Below are 23,752 nucleotides of genomic sequence, written 5' to 3' on the forward strand. Positions count from 1 at the left end.
ATAAAATAAGCATACGCATATATACATTTCCTCCAAGGAATCTGGTATGGTTTATCAGAAGAAAGACACAATCAAGCAGTAAAAGAAAAAAACAATCGAAGGAGATTTCTATGTTCCTATGAGAAGGAAAAAAAAAAATTATAGGTAGTGTTAAAGAATCATCTGTATTACACATGCTTTTACAGTCAACAGTGTAATGCATCCATGCCAGGAACTCCTTGCAAACTGTAAGACAATATTGAACAAAAACAATAACCACTGGAAAATTCACTCAATGTTTTATAAGATCAGTTCGGTCTTACGTATATCTTGGTCAAGATTAACCATTCACATTGAAGCTGTTTTTTTCCCATATGTAAAATGTAAGTGTCCCTCTTCACTCTGTCATGGAAGCAATGCACAGAAATGCATCAGCCTGCCTGAAGGGGATTGCGTAAGCCTCATGGTAACCGGAGGAGGAAATTAACTTCTTCTGATCCTGAAATAGTGCACTAGGAACGAGGCTGGAATGAACAGTAAGAATAAAGTGAGATGTGGAGTATGGCGGTCACTGAGTCAGGATTTTGGTTAAAAGAAACCAAATGCGATTCTTTTTTGAGGACTATCATCACGGATAGGCACCAAGGGAGTCCTGTCTTGTGAATTAAGAATTGACTTTGGAAAGAAAACATTTTTTATGGGGAGATAAGAAGAGCCTCTATACAGAAGGTAGAAATTGGGGGTTGATCGTGGAGCACTTAACACAATCAGGCTTCTGAGATCTCAGTGGCGAAAGGGGGGGAGATACCCTCGGCCTGAGATGGTGAAGCTGCCCACAGAAACGCGTCCCGAGCGATTCATCGAAATTCAACTCAAGACTTCGCAGAACGGCCGCCTCACAAACGCAGCCCGCACCCTGAGGCACCCAACAGCCACCCAAGTGCCTGCCGTCGGGTGGATTTCTGCGAAAGTTAAAAAACACACAGTAACAACTCTCCTGGGGCACCGGCATCGCACCGCCCGAGAAGCTGAGGCTCCGCTCCCCGAGCAGCCCCGCAGCCCCCATGGCCCCTGAGGGAAACGGAGGCCGCCCCTCCCCCTCCTCGGGCCCAACGGCCGCCGCGGGGCGGGGCCTAAGGAGGGGGCGGGGCTTAACGAGGGGGCGGGGCTTTCCTCCCTGCTCAGACAATGGGGGACCTGCCCCTTCAGCACCGGAAGTGAATGGCTCGAGTTTCGTCGCACATTCCTCCGCGGCGGAAGTAGAGGCGGCCCCGCCCTCCTCGACCCCTCCTCCCCACACCTCCCCTTCTTCGCCGTCCCCCCACCCCCCTCCTCCTCCTCCCCCTCCCCCAGCTGCTCCGTAGGGGGTTTCGAGGGACGGCGGGGGGAGCAGCTTCCTTCTTGGATCTGTCGGAAGAGCGTCGCTGGTCAGCTGCGTGCCCAGGAGGCGGGCGGCTCCTCGTTGCTGGGAGCCGCCCGGCCGGTAGAGTGGCGGAGGGACTACTTTTTGGTTCGGAAGGCAACAGCGCCGCCAACTTCCGGCGGACGGCTGAAATTGAGACGCGTAACTTCCGGCGAGGTGGAACGCTAGCGAGAGGGGCTCGGCGAGGGGGGAGGCCGCCCCGGGGGACGGGGCCACAACACTCGGCAGCGTCCGCCGCCCCCGCCCCGCCTCCCCGCCTCGGCCGCCCTCCTGCCCGGCAGTGACCGCCGGAGGATGCTCCTCGGCCGCTGGCCCAGCACCCCCGGTCTCCTCTGAGAGCCCCCCCGCCGTTCCCGGCCTCACCGCTCCGCCCTGCCCCGCTGCAGCCCTCCGTGCGCTCCCCTCCTCGGCGACCTCCTCCTCCTCCTCCTCCTCCTCCTGCGGCCATGTCGGGGGGCGGTGGGTCGCGCTATGCGGCCGAGTTCGTCCCCCCCCCTGAGTGCCCCGTGTTCGAGCCCAGCTGGGAGGAATTCAGCGACCCGCTTGGTTTCATCGGCCGCATCCGCGGCCTGGCCGAGAAAACCGGCATCTGCAAGATCCGGCCCCCTAAGGTACTGACCGAGTGGGCCTGAGAAGGGACAGGGCTGGGGATCGGGCCCAGGGGGGCGTGGAGCCGTTCGCTTGTGTGCCCTGGGCACTGCGGGGTGCGCCGAGAAGTGTGAGCGGGCCCGGGGTCTGGGTGGCAGAGCGGTGGGCGTGGGGACTCGGAGTACCCCTTCCCCCACCCCCCGGGCTCGGCTGGGGCTTCGTCTGTCGCCTTCACTAGGCCTCGGTATCCGTGTCAGGGGCATCAAGGAGCCTGTATGGGCTTTGACCTCGGAGCTGGGTTTTGTAGAGGTTGCTTTGGAGCGGGGGGGAAGCCAGCAGTGCATGGTGGTGTCTGGGGCTTCACGCTCTTTTTACTTGAAAATAAAAAAGGCCAGTAGCCTACTTGTGAAAACTGCGACGGCCTCGGAGGTGAAATCTGGTGTGTGTGCTGGGAGAAAGGAAGAGGAAGGGTATTTCTTTGTAATGTGTCATTGTTTATAAACATTATCTCCAAACTGTTAATAGAAGTGTGGGCAACCTGTTTGTGCAGGGAATTACATTATCCGTATGTTAGAATGTAGCAGCTTAATCTCTCCGATGACTAGATCGTTATTTTTTGATTATTGGCCCTGTCACCTGGTAGATTGTTTACAGGAGGACATCAGGCAGTTCAGCAAAAGGCTGTTAGATCTCTTCGTAATTAAACTGCCAAAGAACTTTAAATATAACTGGAGAACAAGAGAGTTGAAAATACTGAGAGACAGAGGAAAAAAACTGAAAAGAAATGGTGTAATTGAGAACAACATGGATACGGGGTTGCTGATTAGATTTCATGATCCTTCCTCTTCTTCTGAGCTGCCTGGTTTGCTGGAATCTGTTTAGTTGGTTTAATGACGATGGTGAAAACTTGACCTCCAAGGGGTTGCCCTTTCTAAAATAAGCTGAATGGCTTAGGTCGAGAGGCCCCAAGAAACTGATCCAGATCCTGTTCATTGAGAACAACTAGAACTTTCCTGACCACTAAAGACATTTGTATTTCTCCGTGATTGCTGAGCTGTTTGCATTGCAGCTTTTGCAGGATGCATGCGTCAGGTTGATTTGCAACATGCAATAAGGACTACATCCGACAGACACTTTGTACTAACCTTGGTGATTTATTATTCTATTCCATTATTTGAAGCTGTAAATATTTTACAATTGAGCTTGAGGCCTTTATGTACTGCAGCACCTCAAATAAATATTTAGTGTGCCTTGTCCACCAGGAGTGGCATGTCCTTTACTCTGTTGTGTTTACTGCCAGCTAGACAATCTACCATAAGTCAATCTGTCTTAAAAAGTAGTAAAAAGATGAATTATACTTGTTTTGGTGTCAGAACACAGGTTTGGGAGATGAGGCTGTGAGGCACTTGTGCTTGGATGGACTGCTGTGTTGAGAAAGTAATTTTTTAAGGCTGCGTTTCTGTTAAACAGTGGGACTCACAACTGGTGGGTCTGACCTTTGTTGAAAGGACTGTAGACAAATATGAAAAAGTTTGATGCGTAATAATGTGCTTTATTTAGAGTTGGTCACTGCTGACAGTGAGAATTCTGCAATGTGCAGGACATATGGAACTTTACTTTTTTAAAGTAAATAATAACCAGCAAGTGACAGGGTATCTCTCATAGTTAAATTCAGTGTGAGGTAATGCATACTGAAATGCTTTGAACCTTATTTTTTTAAGTTTTTAATTCTGTGAGGGTCTCTTTCAAACTAAAATACTGTGGGAAGGACATGATTTTAAAGCCCGACAGATGCCACAAAATCGGAAAATTGTATCGCCAGATGTACTGAGAAAGTCATTTACTGTTGGGAGCTTGTTTACTCAGACATAGTTTAGGTCTTCTGCTTTGTGCATTTTTTGAGAAATTTCTTGAAGCAATAAAATGTCTTTCTGTCTCTGCTTAGGACTGGCAGCCTCCATTTGCATGTGAAGTACAAAGTTTTCGTTTCACTCCGCGAATTCAGCGCCTGAATGAACTGGAGGTGAGCTTTTCCAAAGTTAATACAATTTTGTGTTTGCACTAAAAGCAGTAGGTCTCCTTGCTTGAGATTTGCATCTTGGCAGGTTTCTAGATGGGGGAGGCTTTAGAAAACCCGTAGACCACATCAGTGTTTATACTTGGCAGTGGCTGAGTTCATATAAAATAAATCTCTGTGGCTTTAAGAAAAGTCTGGTTTTTATTTTATTACCCAAAATAACCACAAGCGTTTTTCACATTAAACTGGAAATGTCTCAAATGAATGCCAACTACCATGTTGTGTAGTAAGAGCAGCCAGTGTTTACCCTTCAGAGCTCCACAGGCAGTGAATTTTTTCTTAAATTATTTACTGCTGTTGTGAAGCTGCTGGTTACCTTACACTGTCTTGATAATGCCTCTTGAGTCTTAAAAAGACTTTTTTTTTTTTAATAGGCTTGGTATAGTTGGTGAATTTTATGGTTTGAAAAAGTATGGGAGCTATCTTGGAAGCAATAGGAGTTCCATTATGTCCTGATTTTTCCTTTTCTCTACATTTCTCTAAGCCTTGCTCTGTTCATTTACCAAAATGTCGTGTAATGTATTGTTTGGCTTGTAAATGGGCATCCTTATGGAAGGTGATTTTAGTACTCCAAAAATACCCAAGGGAGGAGGCCCTTCTGCATGGTTAAAGTATATATAAAAACTGTGTGTAACTTTCCCCCTCCTTTCCAATGTATATTTTAATAATTGCTGCTGTGTTTTTCCCTGGAATGCTGATTTTGTCAGAATTATGTGTTTTGGTTTGAAACCAAGAAAAATTGTTGGGTAGGAGTTTGGTTTCTAGGTTCTTGAATACAGAGGAATGCATATACAATTTTCTTGTTGTAAAGATCTTTATCAATATTTCTATTTCTAGGGTTTTTTTCACTTGATTAAGAAATATCTCACTTGCCAAGTTGTACTTGGAAAATGTAAACACAATAAAAACTGTTCTCATGCTTGTTCTCAGGACTGTAAAGCATTGTCATGCTTATGTTGAGGCATACATGTTTGTCTTCCTTTATTGATTTGCAGGCAATGACAAGAGTGAAGCTGGACTTCTTGGATCAGTTAGCAAAATTTTGGGAACTTCAAGGATCCAATTTAAAAATCCCTGTGGTGGAGAGAAAAATACTGGATCTCTATGGTCTGAGCAAAGTGAGTGAGCAATTGTAGGCTTTGGTCAGACAGGGACATCATATTTCATTCAGGATCAAGAAGCCAAGCAACGGGGAGGGCTAGATTTACAGCATTAATCTCATTAACACAGGGGCTAAAGGAGAGAGTGGAAAAAAATACAGTGAAAGACAATTGTGAAATTGGTTATGGCAGATATGTCAAGCACAGTTAAATCAATTACCTTTGGTTGAATTCTATACCTTCATTACCTTGTGTGCAGCTTGAACATCCTGGTGTCAGCTGGCCACTTGCTTTTTAGTTCCCTTTTGCATATGGAAGAGCTACAGGAGTTTGAGGTGTTTTTTGAGCAGACCGTGGTACACTTGCATGCAGTTCAGCTCCTGACCTAACAGTTCTGTAATGAATTGTTGTAATGGCTCCCTCCCCTCAGCCAATAGAAGTTCTCTGCATGAAAAAATATGCATCTTAGAGAGTTAATAATGTTGGTTTCTAGAATAAGTGTTCTAATTAAATTCCAGAACAAGCTAGGCTTAAAGGCTAGCTGGAAATCTGTACTATTGTAGTTGTGTTCGGTGTGGTTGTTCTTTCAAAGTTTGCACAGAAAAACACTGTTGGAATTTGCATTGGTGAAATACATGTACTGTTGTAAACTTATATTAAACATTACAAAGGGTGGTTAAATAAATAGGTAAATTTCTTTTTGCAAGATAAGGAATGAAGTTAAGGTAGTTCTAGTGCTTTTAGGTTAGAGCATCCATATTTCTTTCTCAAAGGTAAGTGAAAATGTACAGAATTTAATATATTCTAATTTTAAGGATGGAAGTCAGCCTTTTGGACATCTAGAATAGCTGATAAAATGCAGAGGAAAGCTGATAAAATGTCTTTCAATATTCTGTGTTGTCCAGATTATCGTGGTGATACTGGGAAATATCTGGGTCACTGTTATGAGGTGAAACATTTTAGTTCATTACAGATATGCAGATCTAAGCTTATTTAGTCACTTAGTGGCCTCTCTAGCCATTGTTTATGTGTAGATAATTCTAGAAGTAAATTTTCCATAGACAGTCGAAGATAAATTGAAATTTAGAAATAATTTCATTTAAAATGCTTTTTTCCAGTATTTTCTTGTAAAATGGGGAAAAATAATGTCACAATTAGATTTTTGAATTTAACAATTTAACTCAGCCTCAAAAGCCAACCACAACTTTCACTCTAGTAATAAAAATGTTGTTCTATTGAGGTTTCTAATAGTATGTGAAACATTGCATGTTTTACCTATGAAATTCGGTCCTTGTATAAAGAAATGTAATGCAAAACTACACTACTGTAGAAAAACTGTTAGTCTTACAATAAAATAAATGAAATTACAATCCACTTGGGTTTTAAGCTACTTGGCAGTGAAGCTGTAAAGGGAATGGAGTCAGTGGAAATATTGCTAATGTTTCTGAGGAAGCAACTCATGCTGCTGTGATCATTGCTTGAAGGCAAATGATCTGTAGTTTTTCATTCTATGTACATATTACATGTAAGCAGTGGTATTTTATATGTGAATGACTAAAACTAATTGAAGTCAGATGTAAAAACTGGACTGAGTTAGTTGGAAGGTAAATTAATTTTCTCCTATTTTTACAACAGTCTGTGTTCCATTCAGGATTTTGTGAATTTCTATAACTGAAGGTGTGAATTCCAGTGCTCCCTTTTTCCTGGAGTCTGTTAAAATGGTCTTAATTTCTGGCCAGACTTGTTTTGCATCAGAGTACAAGTCTGGTGAGAGTTAACTTCTTTCAGTTTGGTCTCATGGTGAGGTTAGTATTCTTTCCAACATGTCATAAATCTTAACTGCTGTATTCCTCCTGTCTAGGATAGTATGCAATTTAGATTTACTAGGAAAATTGTCATGTTAGATTTATTTAGTCATGTTAGATTTATTTAGTAATGAGGATAAGTTAGTGCTTACTTATTAAAGTTGTAGTCCTTGAGGAAACAAAAACTAAACTGAAGATTCTGTCACTTCTTAACATTTAGTTAGTTTAATTGATTTTTGGTTTATGCAAAGTGGTGAGAAGAACTCAAGACTTCAACTCTTTTATTTATGTGTTTCAGATTGTTGCCAGCAAAGGAGGCTTTGAAGTAGTGACTAAAGAAAAGAAATGGTCCAAAGTGGCAAGTCGGCTTGGCTACCTTCCAGGAAAAGGCACAGGGTCCTTACTTAAGTCTCATTATGAAAGGATTTTATATCCCTATGAGCTCTTCCAGTCGGGAGTCAGCCTTATGGTGAGACACTTCTCTTTCATGTTAGGAAAAGGGGCACAAACTGCATGTGGAATGCTACTTGCTGTTACATATGAAGCCAGGACGTGGGGTTTATGCTTTTAGAAACTTCAGCTATGTAAACAAACCTAGAACCACCTTCCTACTTATCTGTGACAGAAGCTGTAATGTGACCTTGTGTAGTTACTTTCCGGCTGCTGTTCCTTTAAAGGACTGAAGCCAACCCTGTTGGGAAAGAAAACAGGGCAAAAGATATGTTTAATGGGAAATTCTCTTGATAAGCTGGCAATTAAGGTTCAGTTTCCTTATTTGAAGGGTCTGTGGCCCCTTGTCCAAATAGCATCTGTAATGTTGTGTGATTTCACTCATCCTGTTTCTTCACTAAGTAGAATGGTTCACAGACCATGGAATGATGAGCACTGCCTGATCTGTGAACCTGGTGTTCTGTGCTCTGGTTCCCTAGGGCATCCAAAAGCCAAACGTGGACCTTAAGGAAAAAGTGGAAGCTGAGGACCTCAGCTCAGATGCCCAGGCTTCACCAAAGCAGGCTTCAAGAATGAACGTTGTGCTGAAGAGAACCAGGCGTGTCAAATCCCAGGTACTGTTGTTAATTGGCTCCTACAGACAGAACTCTTACTCCTCCCACCAGTGTAGCAGCATTGGCAGTGCCTTTGGCTGGCTGAGTCTGCTCAAAACCACCCCCAGGAAGCAGTCTTCCTTTCAGTCAAATCCAGAGAAGTATGACTCTATGAGGTCTGGTTTGCTTATGGTAGCTGTCTTGTTTATCTGAAAACTTGTATAAGCTGCTTTTTGTTTACTAGCAAGTGGCCTGAGTGTCTTTGTAGTGAATATATCTGTGAAAGCTAAACAAATAAAAACCACATTTATGAAATGGTGTTGAAGCTTCTGCTTGTGCCAGGTTTGAAAAGTTTAAAAAAATTTTTTTCAATAATACCATTTAATTACATGAATGTAGATAAGTCTGTATTAATTGTGGAAATTGCACTGGAGCTAATTATCTCAAGTTGGACAGATTTTCTGAAGATACGAGAGAGGCATGTGGGGAGATGCTCAGTGATGACTGGAACTGTATAGGTTTTGTATAATTTTTCTACTGAAAAAGTTTCTTTTCTTCTGTATTAGTGGTGTTCTAGGAACTTCTGGTATTCTATTAGGTGGTATTAAATCGTGGGAATACCTTTTGGTAAATCTGAATTCAAACTGGGTCACCACCATTTTAAATGTTATATCATTAGAATATACTCTTGGAGGCTTGTCCTGGTGGCTCTGCTGCTTCTATTTAAACTACTAAGCACTATTTAAAGCTGGCCTTCAGCTTCTGACAAAGATTTCTATTGCAGGCAACATCCTAAGGCTCTGCACAGCAGGTCTAGCAGCTCCCTGCTGGCCAGTCAGTGGAATGTGGGCAGAAGCTGAATTTACATGCAACAGATTTACAACTTGCTTGATGTCATTTAGACTTATTTTAAGCACAGCGAAGTTTTTTTCAAATGCTCTCAAACTGGTTGTTTTAAAATGTATCTTTCTTGACATAGAATCATAGAATCATAGAATTGGCTGGGTTGGAAGGGACCTCAGAGATCATCAAGTCCAACCCTTGATCCACTACCACTGCATTTAACAGACCATGGCACTGAGTGCCACATCCAGTCTCTTTTTAAATGTCTCCAAGGATGGAGAATTCACCACTTCACAGGGCAGCCCGGGTATATTTGAGTGACCTTTATAAACTTATCATTTACTCTGATGTTGAGGTTGATTTGGACTAAGTTGCCTTTTTAGTCTGCTTTCTCAGCTTAGTGAAGTTGCCTTGATGTTATTTATCATAACCATATAACAATGCAGCACACAAGCAGTTCTGGGCTGTGATGTTACCAGATCTCTCAAATCAGGAATTGTTAGTGAGCTCTCCAGAAACACTGAGAATGCTGCAGAAGATGAAGCAATCATTTGTTACATGGAATTCTGCTTTGGATTTGAATAAATATTGTGGGTTAATGCCAATATAACTCTTTTCTCATAAGCAGTATATTAAGATCCCGTGGGTCCTACAAAGATCCTTTTTTCCTGATTTCAGTAGAGGAGTGGTATTTCTCATTTCTTCTTGTTGCAAAAAATCACTGTGGTCATCCTGGCACAGTATAGCTGCTTCATTTCATCTAAAGGGGCTGCATTTCAGAAATGAATGAGGTAGTTTTACTTGGATCATCAACAAAAAAGTAAACATGTACATATATTTAAATGCCTTCTACTAGGCCTGTAGCCACACTGTCTTTAAAGCATTACCATTATTAAATTGGCTGCAATTAATTCTTTAATGCAGGAAAAACTCAACCTACTTGCATGGTCAGGAGAAGTATTTTTTTTTTTTGCTGTCTTGGAAGCTGTATATAACTTCAAGTCAAACCTAGAATGTATTTGGAAACAGATTTGTCCCCAGTAGCTCCAAAAGGTAGAAGTGTAAACATCTGGGGAATGCTTAGAAATTGTTCCAGATTTCAATGCACCTTCTTATTCTATGCAGGACTTGGTTGATTGTTTCAAGTGCTTACCTGGTATTTTATCAGAGATTGTCTAGATAATCATCAGAGAAGGGGCAATATGCTAGTAGCGTTGGAAACCTGTTAAATAGATGTCATTCTACTCTATCTGAAACATTGGGATTATCTGTTTGTAGTTTGCCAGCTAGTCCTGTGCCTTGGTAGGATGCATGGATAACTACATATGACCTCTGCATCTCAGTAGATTTCTTCCAAGTGCTAGAAGTACTTTCCAAAAGTGCTCTGCATGTTCTTGCAGTAGCTTATCTAAGTATGGGTGATGAGTAAGAAAGGGAAAGTATAGTAATAAGAAATGACTGAAATTAAACAAAGATCCTCAGCAGTCAAAGGGGGTGGTAGACCTTAAAAAAAAAAACACCTTTGCTTTATGAAAGCAAAATTTGGAAAATTAGAGTGAAAAGGAGAGAAAATAGGTGATGAGTATTCTCGTTTGTGAAAGATGGGTTGGAAGTCTTTAGATACTACAGTCAAATGTCAGTTGAATAAATTTTCTGCAAATAGGAAGAAGATAATCTGTTGATGTAAGAATCTGTCCAAAATTAAGTTTAGTGCTTCATTCTTTTTCCCTTTTCTTTGAACAAGACTATCACAAAAATCAGAGAAGGGCAACTGAAGTATGACAGGCTTGTAAAGAAAAGGACAACAAAAAGTAGAATGAATTCTTATTGGGAAAAGAGAATATCCTTAAGGAAATGTTAAATTCAGGATAATATTTCTTTCTTAGAAAAAAGTAGTATATCTTCATAGATGATCTGTTAGGGTGTAACTAGCAAGGGATTTATGTAATGAGGTTACATCATGATGATTTCTGGTAGAGAAATGTAGTCCTGAAAAAAAAAATAAATGCAGTGTTGTCTTTCCAAGGGAGAATAGTTGAGAATAGGACAACAGAAAAGATAGTCTGTGAATCTGGTGTAGCTCAATCATATGATTAGAATTTGCTCATAGGTAACACAAGCCTTTGGATCATACTTTCAGTTAAGAAGGTAAAAGAAACAAAAATATGTCTGCATCCTTCAGGAAGAAAAGAAGCTGTAATAGAATTGCAGATTTATCAAATTTATTTTGCTTATCTGGAATAATATGCAAAAATGCCATGGAATTTTTTGGTAGCAATGAAAAGTGGCAGGAAGTGCAAGATTTGTACCTCCATGTGTTCATTTCTGAATGTGATGTTTTTATACAGTATTAAGGGACACTGCAGAAAGACTACTTCTTGAGGCTTCTGAAGGCTTCTGGTTTTCAAATCTTAAGCTTCCTAGCTTATCTCAGCAGTGTTCATAAGGTTATATATGAATCTTAGGAATTTTATTTTTTAGAAACTTAGAACTATAGGAATTTTATTTTCTAAAAAATACTGTTTCAATATGCAACATTTGTTTTGAAACTGCATTGCTTTTTCCACCTGAGCATGAATGGATTGTATCCACTTAAGGTTTAGTGGAATCCAGGTAAATCTGGGTGATGGAATTATAAAAATACTATAGACAATTCTTTTTTTTTTTTTTAAACAAAGGTATAAAACAGAAGAGAAGGTGCAGCACACTAATGATTTACTAAAGGCAATCGTAAAATTATTTTATCATGGAAAAAATTATCTTAGGTTGCACTTGCAGGAGAGAAATTGTGGAGATCGTTCATAAATGCTGCTGAAATGATGGAAAATCTTACTATGCCAAGAAATGTAATGTTGGTTATTTCTGAAAGGTTCTATTAGTTGAGAGAATGGAGCTGTTCATGAATTTCAAATGGAAACTGAGGGACTATGAAGTGTCCAAGTGGTAAGCTTTTCTTTATAGCAAAAAAGGCAGGGCATATTTATGGCTTTTTAGCCAAAAACTTGAGGAATTAAATGAGAAAAAAATTGCCACTTCAGATGCAATTCCAGAGTGGGCTGACAAAGTTGGTAACATATATATAAAGTAAAAATAATTTAATAACATTCATAAATGTTCAAAATTAGAATATAAACTAATTAGTTTAGAAAAATGCTAGTTAGTGAACCACATACACAGTTCAGTGGGAACAGGGACTCTAAATATTAGTAAAAATTCCTTACAGTAATAACATGCAGGAAATGATATGTCTTCTAATGTGTTCTGGGAGAAAGAAAAAAAAAAGTGATTTAGACTGAATAAATCCTTTCTTCTAGCTTAATTGCAAGTGCATTTCAACATTACTGATTAAAAACTGAATGCATGTCACCCTAACAGAGCTCATGTCATGTGTGATATATCAGACTGTGGAATATGACATGAAGTATTATCAGTAAGTTATTTGAAAATAACCTTGTTGAAATTAGATCAACTGAGATCTTTTAAGATAAGTGAATTTCAAGAGGAAGATTGTAACTAATGACAACTTGGTGTTCTTCTGTATTTGTTTTTTGAAGTCTGAGGAGAGAACATAAATAAAAATACCAATGTGATTGCATTGGTGGTAAGAACAGTACGTGCAGGTTCTTTTTGCTGTTAGGTTAGTGGTGATGTGGGCAAATGAAGTGGGGGAGTAGTGGGAAACAGGAAAGAGGTCAGTTGAATGAGACACTTCAGGAAACAACATTGGGGGCAGGGGCACAGGCATGGAGTTGTCTCCTAATGGGTCTTTTCATCTTGAACTTTGAGGTTGCAAGGGCTCCAGGAGTAGCTGTGATTCCAAGGGTTGTAGTCATAACATTCCATCCCAAATACATCCAGGAGCAGCCAAGCTCAAGGAAATAGGTTGGAACTCATTAGTGTTATGTATGTGTCTACTCAAAGAGGCAGATAAAAAAAATCCTATTGAAGCAGTGTGTGTGAGCCAAGCACTTGACTGGTTCATGGTGATTTTGAAAAATGCTGCTGTGGCATTCCTGTTTATTTTTGCTAAATTTCAAGCTTTGGTCTCTTATTGTATAGGTATAGCTGTATATGTGACTTTCTGTACTTTGTCTGATTGTAAATTGAAAATAATTTGGAAAACTTGGACAAAAATTCCATCCTTTATTCCATTCATGTTTGCTTACTGGCTTTAGGAACTGAAAATAGTATCTTTTCATTCTTCTGTATCCTCTCTTTTGGTGAGCTAAGTTGATGTGAGAGAGTGGAATGTAAACAAATTATGAAGAGAACTGGAGGGGAAATATTGAGGGCTTGTGCTGATGTGGTCTTGTTTTCATTTTTAGGCAGAGGCAGGAGAAATGAGTAGAAATACAGAACTGAAGAAGCTGCAGATCTTTGGAGCTGGACCCAAGATGATGGGACTGGCACTGGGAGCAAAGGATAAAGAGGGTAATTAAATCTTGGGCTCATTGCTTTGTAAAGTAACAAGGCTGTTAAATCTTTCTGCGTGTCTCCAGGGACAACACGAAGTAGTAGGCAAATCACAATAACTGGAAAAAGAAAGATAAGTATTCTAGGGTTTCATTCATGAGAGAGATATACAGTGTGCTTTGTTTAACTTGGCATGCTTTCAGCTCCTTATGTATTATATAGTAACAATAACAATTAAGCAGCTGTTGCATGAACTGAGTGACTGGTAGGGAAAACAGGATTTAACAATGCTGAAACTGATCCTGCCAGCTACTTGCACAAATGATGAGTATAATTCTGTTGTGTGAGGCAACTGGGATTACCTGTCAGGATAAGCATAGTATGTTTTCCTAATCCCTGTTTATTTTAGATAGGCCAGGTATAACTGCCAAGAAGGCAGTTTTACTTTCTTTGGATGGTTAGGTAGCTTCTGATGAAAGGCTGGGTACCAGGCTGAACATTTGTGTTGTCTTAGCAAGATAAGTCTATTTTGATATGGGATAAGTAACATTTGACTTTATTTTACTTCAAGATGAAGTGACAAGAAGACGCAAGGGAACCAGATCAGAAGCATTTGGAATGCAGATGAGGCAGCGCAAAGGAACTCTTGCTGTCAACTTTGTAAGTTTGATTGATTTGTTGTGATTTCTGATAAGAAATTTATTAAGAATTTTTTCTTCTAAAACACTGCCCCATGCACCTCCAGATACAGAAGTGTATGGTCACTGCAGCAGATGATACTGTTATGGGAAGAATTAACAGTATTTTGAAAATAATCTATGTTTTAGATTTCGGTTTTAGTATTTTCAACAGGGCAAATGTTCCAACATGAAGATATTTGCTGATCATGGGTTTGAGGGCTTGCTTTGCCACAAACTTCTTGCATGCCTTCAGTAGCTTACTTTGTATTTGAGCTTCTCTTTGTAGAAGGATTTTAATACTACTTCTCTTCCTTAAAGATATTTTGAGGTGCTCCAGTATTCCATGAGTTTGTTTTTCCCAAGTTCCAGTTTTCATGTCTCTTCTGTTGATTTTAAACTAGTCATAATATAAGAGAAACCCCTAAGGGGGGGATGAAATCTTTAGCACACTGGTGTTTGACCGTGGAAAAGTGTAGAAAATCCACGGAGGCTTAAGGACAACACGTAGTCACCAATATGGTTAAAGTGAAGTCCTTTATTAACAATTTACACTCGCTTTATATAGAGCCCTTGTTTATATAACGATATCTTGCAGGTGGCTATATCTTGGACACAAATCCTGTTCTCACAGAACTTCTGCTGGCTTCCTCATTATCCTGTTATTCTTCTTTTCTGCTGCCAGTTCCCTTATCTTTTTCCCATAGCTCATCTTTCAGTAACCTTGCAACTGGGCCTCAAGGCCCTTAGCTTACTCTAGCTAAAGCTAAATAGTCAGGATTGCTCACATGTCTGTTTTCTTCCAGACAGTTTCCCAACAGAAAAGCAGTGTATAGTTGTTCTTAATATTAAGAAAATTAATATTTATATCTTAATCTTTTATATCACTTGACATTTTTACTTTTAGTGTGTTGTAATTTAGCATGTGCATGCTACCATGAATGAAGAGGCATGCTTTTTTTTTTTCTTGGCCTGAGAACATACATTTAAGAGCTTATTTTAAATTTCAACCAGAGGCCAAAACAGTAGATATTATATAGTAATCATATTTTTATATGTGGAAGAGCACTCTGGGTAGAAAAATGTAGGAGAAGTTGGATTTTTAAAAAGCAAATTTTTAAAAATTGTACCACTTCTTCTGATTATATGGTGTTTCTTAGGCTGCTTTTGTTGTGAACAGTTTAAGTATGCTTTCATTTAAAACTGTTTTGTGAAATCTCTACAGAAAATGGTATTTGTTTCCTCTTTGCATTTACTCTTATTTATAAGAGAACTTTAAAATACTTAAACAGCAGAGCTGCTATTTTGGAACTACATTGCTGTAACTGTAATCTTGTGAAATTCTGTGATTTAGTAGCATTTGTTTCCACCCTTTTTCTATACTTGGATGAGAGATCTTCAAGGAAAGCAGCCTTTGAAGTGCACAGGTTATACATTAGCCTCATATGACTTCTATCTGGAAAATATTCTGCTGCAGTTTTGTTTATACTTCTTTCCAATTCATATATCTTTTTATGAAATATTAACTGTGAAATAGAATACCCCTTTTTTCCTTTTGTCTCCTTCCCCTCTGATAAATACAGTTACATGTCATCATAGTCTTGCCGTGTTTGTGACTAGGAGGCTTATTTGTTGTTACTCTGTAATCACAGAACTGCTTGTTGTGAATGTCCATTTCAATACAGTCTTTGTATTTAACAAGTCACTACTGGGGCTGGCATAAAGAAGATTGCTTATATTAGTATGAATTTGGAGACAAGAATGTGCTATTAGTGATAGGTTAGCTAGTGAGTATCAAGAAATAGCCTTCTCTTAAAATTGCAATTTTAATGTGCTTTTAGATTGGGGAAGAGTACCTGGAAGTATCTGCAAAGGTACCCTCCCTCTTTTACATATTGGCAGAAAAAGCAGACATGATATTCCATGAGGATGAGTGTGTGGATTTCTTGCAGAAAGGGGAAGATGATATGTCACTAACTAGAACTACATTGTTTTTTAAAGTTGTTTCTTTAGAAACCTGAGCAATCATCTTAAATGTACTGTTGTGTTGCTAAGGTGCTGCATTCTTAACTAGGCTGGTGTAACCAAGATGGGGTTGACATCAAGTATGTAACACAACTGTATAAACATAATCAGCTGAAAAGCACCTTGTTTTGTGACATCTTGATGGAAATAACATACCCTCTAAAAATTACTCTACTCTAAAAACTACTCCAGGGTTATTTTGAGCTGTGTGAAGGAAATAGGCTTCTCCTGAGTTGCCCAGTGACTGGCAGGAGTTGTAGCAGAATTTGGAGAAAGTGTTATTCCTGAAGTTCATGTTGTTATGAAAAACTAAAATTTTTTAGTTGTGATAAAGTAATACGCTGTTTCTTCATCTAGGTTATATTAGATTTTTAGTACTAGATTAAATGTTTATATTAAATTAAAAGTCCTTTGGATAATTCAGGAAGCAACGGCAAAGAAGATCTGAAACATGTTGATACGGTTTTCTCTTTGAGAATATCTCCCCATAGGTGTTGTTCTTGTTGAGAGATTATCTTGGACAGACACCTGTGAAAATTACTTGATAAATTACTGGTGTTAATACTTCCCTTATTATTTGGAGTTTTTATCTTGTATTTTAGAGAAAATGAGAAGTTGGTACCTTTATGTGCAGGTTTCTCTCCTTTCCTTTTTAGATTTAAATCTGTAGGTTTGTGGGTTTTATCTGCTCTTTTCCAATGCAAAGATGATCACAAGTGGTGGCATGGATGTTTTTTTAAGGTATTCCTCAGCTGTGTGCTCTTTGTAGGGATTTTCTTTGAATTTTTGTAGGGGTTGACTTTGAATTGTTTTCCATGATAAAGGCCCAAAGTGGGAGAGTGTGAAGTTCCAAAACCTGTAAACTACTATTTTCCTTTAGAATAACATAAGTGAGATGCTATTTTGAGTTAAATAGAAAACAATTGCAAATTGTCCAGTGGAACTGAATAGTTATTTTGCGGCACTCCAAAGTGTTTCTGTATTACTACTTTTAGAAATGGAAACATAATTGTTCACTTACAGTGCTTCTCAAAAGCCAGAAGAGACTGCAATGACATTCTTATATAAGACTTGAGGATGACATGGTCGGGTCCTTAGTTCAAGAAAGGCAGGTTCTGGATAAGTAACCTTTTTGTAGCTTTTTTTTGTAACATTTTTTTTCTCCACAGGTTGATCTGTATGTTTGCTTATTCTGTGGCAGAGGAAATAATGAGGACAAGCTGCTACTGTGCGATGGATGTGATGACAGCTATCACACTTTTTGCTTGATTCCTCCTTTACCTGATGTACCCAAGGGTGACTGGAGGTGTCCAAAATGTGTTGCTGAGGTACAGTTCCAGAAGTAAAGCTTTGTATGTATGCTTGAGTTCCTGGAAAGATCAGAGGAAGAGCAGCTCAGACCAATGCTGTTCCATCTGGGTGGAAGTTGTAGTTTTATTTGCAATATTGTCAAGATAAACTGTGAATCTCCTGCTGTTCTTGGCTGGTGAGCCATAAGGAGAGAGAAATGTTCCTTCTAAAGCTTGGGCATAGCCTTTGTTTATTATGCAGCCATGTGACAGCTAAAACTGTGGCCTTTGTATGCTAAGAGCTGTAACTCAGTGTGATGTCAGCAGTGGGAAACAAGGGTGAGAAGCAGAGCTATGGTAGGTATTTTGACATAACAGTGAGACATTTTGTAAACTGTGAGGTCGTCAAAGTATGTGGTTTTGACATAACAGGGATCTTTGGGAAGTCATTATAACATTGTTCACAATAACTTGTAGAAGAATGAAAGAGCTAATTAAAAAATTTGTAGCTATTTTAGATGTGGTTTAGAATATAAAAGTCTTAAGGCTCTGGAAGTGGAAGATAGTTGAATTTCTTTTTTCAGAGAGCTACAAAGCTCCAAGAACTGGCTGATCAACAACCTAAAGGCAGTGAAGCATCATTTGATTATCTTTGTATTTGTCTTAAAACAAATTTTGCAAGCTTAGGGTATTGATAGATATAGGATTTGGAGATGCAAAGCTTACTGGTTTTAAATCTGTAATTTTGTGACTGGGTTTAACTTTCTAGACAGTGTTTTTGAATAAGAGGTAGTCACATACACGGGTATGTACTCCACTTCCCCTTCTTCCCCCACGCCCTTCCCTGCCTGCGAGCTTCTGTTGTTTTTGTTGTGGTGGTTTATCAATAGTTGCACTGAAAAGGATGCTATAGTGGATGGATGAGTGGAGTAGCTGAAATGTGAACTGGTATTCTTTGTACTCTTGAGATGAAACAGGATAGATCAGTTAAAGCCTTGAAGATTTTTCTGTCAGATGGACCATGTCTGGTTTTAGCTGTGTTGCATTGTTTGCCTTCTTCCTCTTCTATGCATTTTCACAGTATCAAATCAGTAGCTCATTTGCTGACGTGGTAGAACTGAAGCACTTGCAGGAGTTGTTCCTGTGCTGTTCTGCAGGTGCTTGAATCCAGTGTAGCTTAAGAAATGCCTTACAGCAGTCTAAACTTCTTGTGCATTCTTACTCTGTGGCTGGCAGCAGCAGATGACGAAATTTAGTTTTGGACAGGAAAGCAGAAGTGTGTAGCATTGAGGTTTGCTGTGTTAGATTAGCTTCTGTACAATTAATTCTGTTCTGTTTCCGTTGTGGTAGGACTTGCTCAGCTGAGAAAAGCACTCAAAACTGATAGCTTATTGTTTGGTAAGGACTTGGATCAACACTGTTTTTTGTCTTTTTTTTTTTTTTCCTTCTTTTTTTTTTTTTTTTTTTTTTTTTTTTCTGCTAAAAATGTAACTATGTCATAATCTGCTGTGGGAAACAATATTTCTATCTTGTATCTCCTAGGAATGCAACAAACCCCGGGAGGCCTTTGGGTTTGAACAAGCTGTCAGGGAATATACTCTCCAGAGCTTTGGTGAAATGGCTGATAACTTCAAGTCTGATTATTTCAACATGCCAGTCCATGTGAGTTTCAACTTTTGTTATGATTCCTTGCAGGGAAAAAAGAGGTTTCAGCTTATCCTGAATTTTTGCTGAGGCATTTTAAATTTGTTTAAAGAGGCACTATAAGGTTCAAGCACGTAAACAAGTGATTTAGCATTCTGTCTAGTTAAGGTCTTGCTCTTTTTGATTAATTGAATTAAGTATCTTGTTCTTGTTTGGCAAAGGGGTCTTTTTCCTGCCCTTCCTTTGGCTTTTGTCTTGGTTTAGTTTGGTCAAAGTATAAATTGTTGTTTTCCCCACTTTTTTTTTGTAGATAGTGAACAGACAGCCTGATTACCAGGGATTTTTTTTTTTAATTCTTGTTGTTGTTCAGCTTCTCAGCAGCATTTTAAAACTGGGATTTCTTGTTTGGCACACTCCCATGGTTCCACTGTCCTGCAGACTGCATGCAGAAGAATGCTAGCTGTCTCCTCTCCTCCTTTTTTAGCTTTATTTCTGGTAACCTTATTTTCTGTTGTGTTCATTTCATACTTTATAATGTCTGTGTACATTATAAGCACTACTAAGGAATACAGGTGACGTTGAAGAGAGGAAGAGGGGAGAGGAAGTAGCCTTGGTGTTTGAAAGTTCTTGGGGGATTGGTAATGATTTACTGCTTGAGTGATAACTTGAATGTTGGGTCTTATCTGCACATACCCTAACATCTTTTCCACTTTCAGATGGTTCCCACTGAGCTTGTAGAAAAAGAATTCTGGCGACTGGTGAGCAGCATAGAAGAAGATGTCATTGTGGAATATGGAGCTGATATCTCATCCAAGGACTTCGGAAGTGGCTTCCCAGTGAAGGATGGCCGACGAAAGCTGATGCCAGAGGAAGAGGTGAGAAACCTGATATGCAAACTGATGCCATTCTTTGCATAAGGTTTCACATTAAGAATTAAAGTCAGAAATCAGCATGGATTTTTTTTCATGAAGAAATTGCACTAAACATTCCCTTTGAGCAGGGCATTAATCTGACATTTAGGTTCTTTTACAGATCTGGTTGCTGACAGCTAAGCTGCTTTTCATTATTTAAGTGATACCTAATCTTAACAGGCAAAGATACACAAATTGTTACAATAGGTCCAAGTATGATAAGACTAAGAAGATTTTTTTTTTTTTTTTTCTTTCATGTTCCTAACCTTTTTGTTACAGAGTTAGCTACAGAAATGTGATTCTCACTTCCTTAGGAGCTTCATAGTAGGTGAAACAAATTAATTGGATTTAACTTGTTTCTCTGACTGTGTGTACTGCAAGAGTGAAAAGATGTAGATAGAGCATCCTATTGTAGAAAATTTTATAAGGAGCATCTGATAAGAACATTACCTATTTTGCCTCAGACCCTACTCTAGCATATCAGGTTTTTTGGCTGCTTATATGTTTAAACTCTGACAAGATGAGAATAAAGGGGTCTTTTTTTTGATTACATGGCCTCAAACTAATTTATAGTGCTCACTATTGTCTTCCACCCATACCTGCATGTTCCTACCTGTACCTTTGTTGGCTATGCAGTGATTTTGTTGCTGCTTAGTGAATCAGAACTACTTGCTGATCTACTTGCATGAAAGTAGTAATTTAAAAAAAATATATTCTCTCCAGATCACTTAAGTCACTCACTGCATTGTCTTGATAGTATCAGAGCAAAACAGTGTCACCAGTCCTTTCAGCAACTATGGGACATGCCTAAAGTGACTGTGAACCTGTGTTAACAGCTTTTACAGTGGAAAGTAAACTAATTTTAAAGTACAGTAGTGGGTTTTAAGATAGTCTGTGTGGATTCTTATTTTTTGCACAATTATATTTGAAAGTAAAGGTGGGATTGTTGAACTGGTGATGCTGTCTTCACAGAAATGTGTGTAGTAATTTTTTCAAAGCTTTGTAAAGTAATATGTAAAGAAGGTTAAATTATATTAGTGATATCTAAAGAAGATCGGTGTAAACTGCAGTGCAGTAAAGCAGGTCTTAAGCAAGCTGATATAATACCATAAGTTTCACTGCTTTGTTTACAGTCTTAAATTACTCAGTTTTATAAAAACGTATCTTTGTTCTACTGCTTGTGTTGCTGGCATTTTGTTTCACTAGGAAAGCATGAAGCCTATAAGCTTGGGGGGGAGGTGGGATAATCAAACCCCCAATATATAAGCCTTGATCCAAAGAAGATAGGCTGTGTATGTTGAAATATTAGGACTGGCTTTTAAATCTCAGTGTGATTGTTTGCTGACTGGGGCATTTAAGGAGTTATTTCTTACTTACGATTCTTCATTGTTGCAGAGTATTGTTACCCACTGTCTACTATAGAAATGGATAGGCTGATCTCTTCTTCTGTACTTTCCTTTTCTGGAATTGGTGTCCTTATATCCTTCTATTGAGAATTTTCTCCTTTTTTTGGCAGGATTATGCGCTTTCTGGTTGGAACTTGAACAACATGCCAATTCTAGAACAATCGGTCCTTGCTCACATCAATGCAGACATCTCTGGCATGAAAGTACCTTGGCTGTACGTAGGGATGTGCTTCTCCTCATTTTGCTGGCACATTGAAGACCACTGGAGCTATTCCATCAACTACCTGCATTGGTACAGACTCTACTTTGTGTGTCTACCTTCCACTGTTTGTCACCAGTAAAGCTGTAGTTCTGCTTGAAAATACCTACATATGCTAATGATATTTTTAACCAAAAAGCTGAATGTGGTGAGCAGTCCGTATACTTCACTGGTGCTGGTTAAAAGAGAATACACATACTCTTTTAAGCACTTCAGTATTTTTCGTTAACCAATTAAATATTCCTTTGTTGCAAAAAATTCAGTGTCTCTGTATAATAACAGATTACAGGCTTACATATTTTTGATGAAAGCTTTTGGTTTTGAACTTGGTTACAGTTCACTGCTTTATGATTTAAAGTTGGTATGTCCTGTGCTGGCAGTGGAGACTGCTGCCTAGTGGCTTACACAGAGCTGACAGTTTAGCAGCAGATCTTACTGTGTGCAGAAATACTGCTATTCAGGAGAAGAGAAAGATGGAAATGATTTGACTTTCAGAACAATAATGGAAATGTTCTAGTGTTCAGCTTTTGAGTTTTAAAGGAAGAATTGAGTCAGATTAAGTTACTTGCATTGCAGTCTTAACAGTTTGTGAGACTGTGACAGTGGGTGGAGCAGAGGGGAGGCTGTGGGAAGTACCCCTTCAGAATAGAAACCTTGCTGTACATCTTGTAAGGCTGAGTTTGATGGCCTTTAGGCTGGGATTGCGTATTTCTGGAGGAGTGTGTTTGCTAGCAAGATGATCCGCAGGCTCAGGAGGGGGATTAATTTTGTCTAGAATTCAGTTCTTGTCCTCAGCGTGACGTTAACTTGATGAGGTTTTAAGGGTTTTGTGTCAGCTGATGAGCTCTAGCCAGCCAGTTTTACTGCGGTTTACCAGCAGGTGTCACTGAAGTATGTAGGAACCACAAAAAAGGCTGCACTGTTGCTCTTCTGACTTTGGGATGATTGGTGACAAAATTATTAATACAGTTAAATAGTGCTATTGAAAAAAGTGCAGATATTTCAACAGTCCACTGTCTGTATTTCTTAATAAATAAAAATACAAAAATATACTTCAGCACTGTAGATTCTATATCATTACAGTTTATTTTGGTTTAGGCAGGACTGGAAGGACAAGAATAATATGTTGCCAAGTAATTTTCAGTTTAGTTTTGGTCTTGCTAATCTCTTTTTTCCCTCATACTTAACTAGTTCATGTTATTAGGCGATTTTTATCTTAAGAGTCCAGGGCACCAGAGGTTCACAGTAATTGGTTATGTATATTAGAAGGATTGCTTATGTTTTGCTGCACTTCTGGTGTTTTATTCTTTCCACTTCCCCTTCACTGGTGTATTGTTCCGTTGATTTCAGGCACAGGAATACTCCAAGCCTAATTAAATGAGTGTAGAAGGACCATGATCTCTTTTCTCTTAAACATTAGCTGTGATGGCCAAGTTTTGTTTCTAAAACTGTTCTCTTCCTGAAGGGAAACAATTGCCAGTTTTACCTCTAAAGAGCATTGTGAATTGCAATTATCTTCCAGGGTGGGATTGTCATGGTAAAATCTGCTGTTAGGTATGTTGAGTTCTGTGTTGTAGTGTAATGGATTTTTCAGTTTAGAATGATAAATCCTGGAGAAGGTGCTTGTTCATTACAAACTTTTTTGTGTCTGTATGCAAAATATTTGCCTTTTGTGGGCAGTGGTGCTCCATTGAGTTGTGCTTTGCAGTTGGTGGCACTGTTACTTTCCTTTAAGTAAAGTATTTATTCCCATGGTTGTTTTTTAGGGGAGAGCCAAAGACATGGTATGGTGTGCCCTCTCATGCAGCAGAGCAGCTGGAGGATGTGATGAAGGAACTGGCTCCTGAGTTGTTTGAATCCCAGCCTGATCTCCTGCATCAGCTGGTCACTATTATGAACCCAAATGTGTTGATGGAACACGGGGTACCAGTGAGTAGCACATGATATATGTTTGTTTATTTGTTTTTATTCTGTGGCAGATTTATGCAACAATGGTTTGGCGTAACTCTGACAAATTAATATGGTGGACATTTACACATTCAGTTGATTAGTTATAGGGTGTTTTTTTAAACCTATTTTCTAGAATCTTCTCTAGGCTTACCATGAAGTTTAAATTATATTGGAAGTGGTTTGTGCTAAGCTTCTTACATAAAATGTTCCAGGACAAGAATGTTTGCTACATTTAATTTTTAATTAACAAACCGTGCCGTAGCAGCAAGTTTGTCTTTGAAATGTTTTGAATAACTTTTGGCATGAAAATGTGAATCTTA

The 23,752-nt window shown here is 39.2% G+C and overlaps 2 protein-coding genes across 4 annotated transcripts in view; one reads left to right on the forward strand and one right to left on the reverse strand.

Moving 5' to 3' along the window:
* Positions 1 to 1,184: 1,184 nt before the first annotated feature.
* LOC139793633 (RNA-binding protein FUS-like) lies at positions 1,185 to 1,850 on the reverse strand. Its single transcript, XM_071738648.1, has one exon. It carries the CDS (start codon positions 1,848 to 1,850, stop codon positions 1,185 to 1,187), a length of 666 nt encoding a protein of 221 aa, XP_071594749.1.
* The window catches only part of KDM5A (lysine demethylase 5A), a 49,427-nt gene continuing 27,211 nt past the window's right edge, over positions 1,537 to 23,752 (forward strand). Inside the window, exons 1-12 of one of the 3 annotated variants that reach the window (XM_071768635.1) lie at positions 1,537 to 2,013; positions 3,936 to 4,013; positions 5,063 to 5,185; positions 7,271 to 7,441; positions 7,902 to 8,036; positions 13,184 to 13,289; positions 13,843 to 13,931; positions 17,143 to 17,301; positions 18,805 to 18,924; positions 19,623 to 19,781; positions 21,334 to 21,515; positions 23,249 to 23,411. In XM_071768635.1, coding sequence (XP_071624736.1) covers positions 1,849 to 2,013; positions 3,936 to 4,013; positions 5,063 to 5,185; positions 7,271 to 7,441; positions 7,902 to 8,036; positions 13,184 to 13,289; positions 13,843 to 13,931; positions 17,143 to 17,301; positions 18,805 to 18,924; positions 19,623 to 19,781; positions 21,334 to 21,515; positions 23,249 to 23,411 — 1,650 coding nt within the window. In that variant the 5' untranslated portion in view covers positions 1,537 to 1,848. The remainder of the gene's footprint in view (positions 2,014 to 3,935; positions 4,014 to 5,062; positions 5,186 to 7,270; positions 7,442 to 7,901; positions 8,037 to 13,183; positions 13,290 to 13,842; positions 13,932 to 17,142; positions 17,302 to 18,804; positions 18,925 to 19,622; positions 19,782 to 21,333; positions 21,516 to 23,248; positions 23,412 to 23,752) is intronic. The other 2 variants (XM_071768653.1, XM_071768643.1) reach the window with 2 other exon arrangements.

The sequence above is a fragment of the Heliangelus exortis genome, chromosome 1 (genome assembly GCF_036169615.1).
Source record: "Heliangelus exortis chromosome 1, bHelExo1.hap1, whole genome shotgun sequence".
Classification (NCBI taxonomy): Eukaryota; Metazoa; Chordata; class Aves; order Apodiformes; family Trochilidae; genus Heliangelus; species Heliangelus exortis.

Coding starts and splice junctions, on each gene's coding strand:
- LOC139793633 (XM_071738648.1), bottom strand. CDS start 1,850: ATGGCCGCAGGAGGAGGAGGAGGAGGAGGAGGAGGTCGCCGAGGAGGG.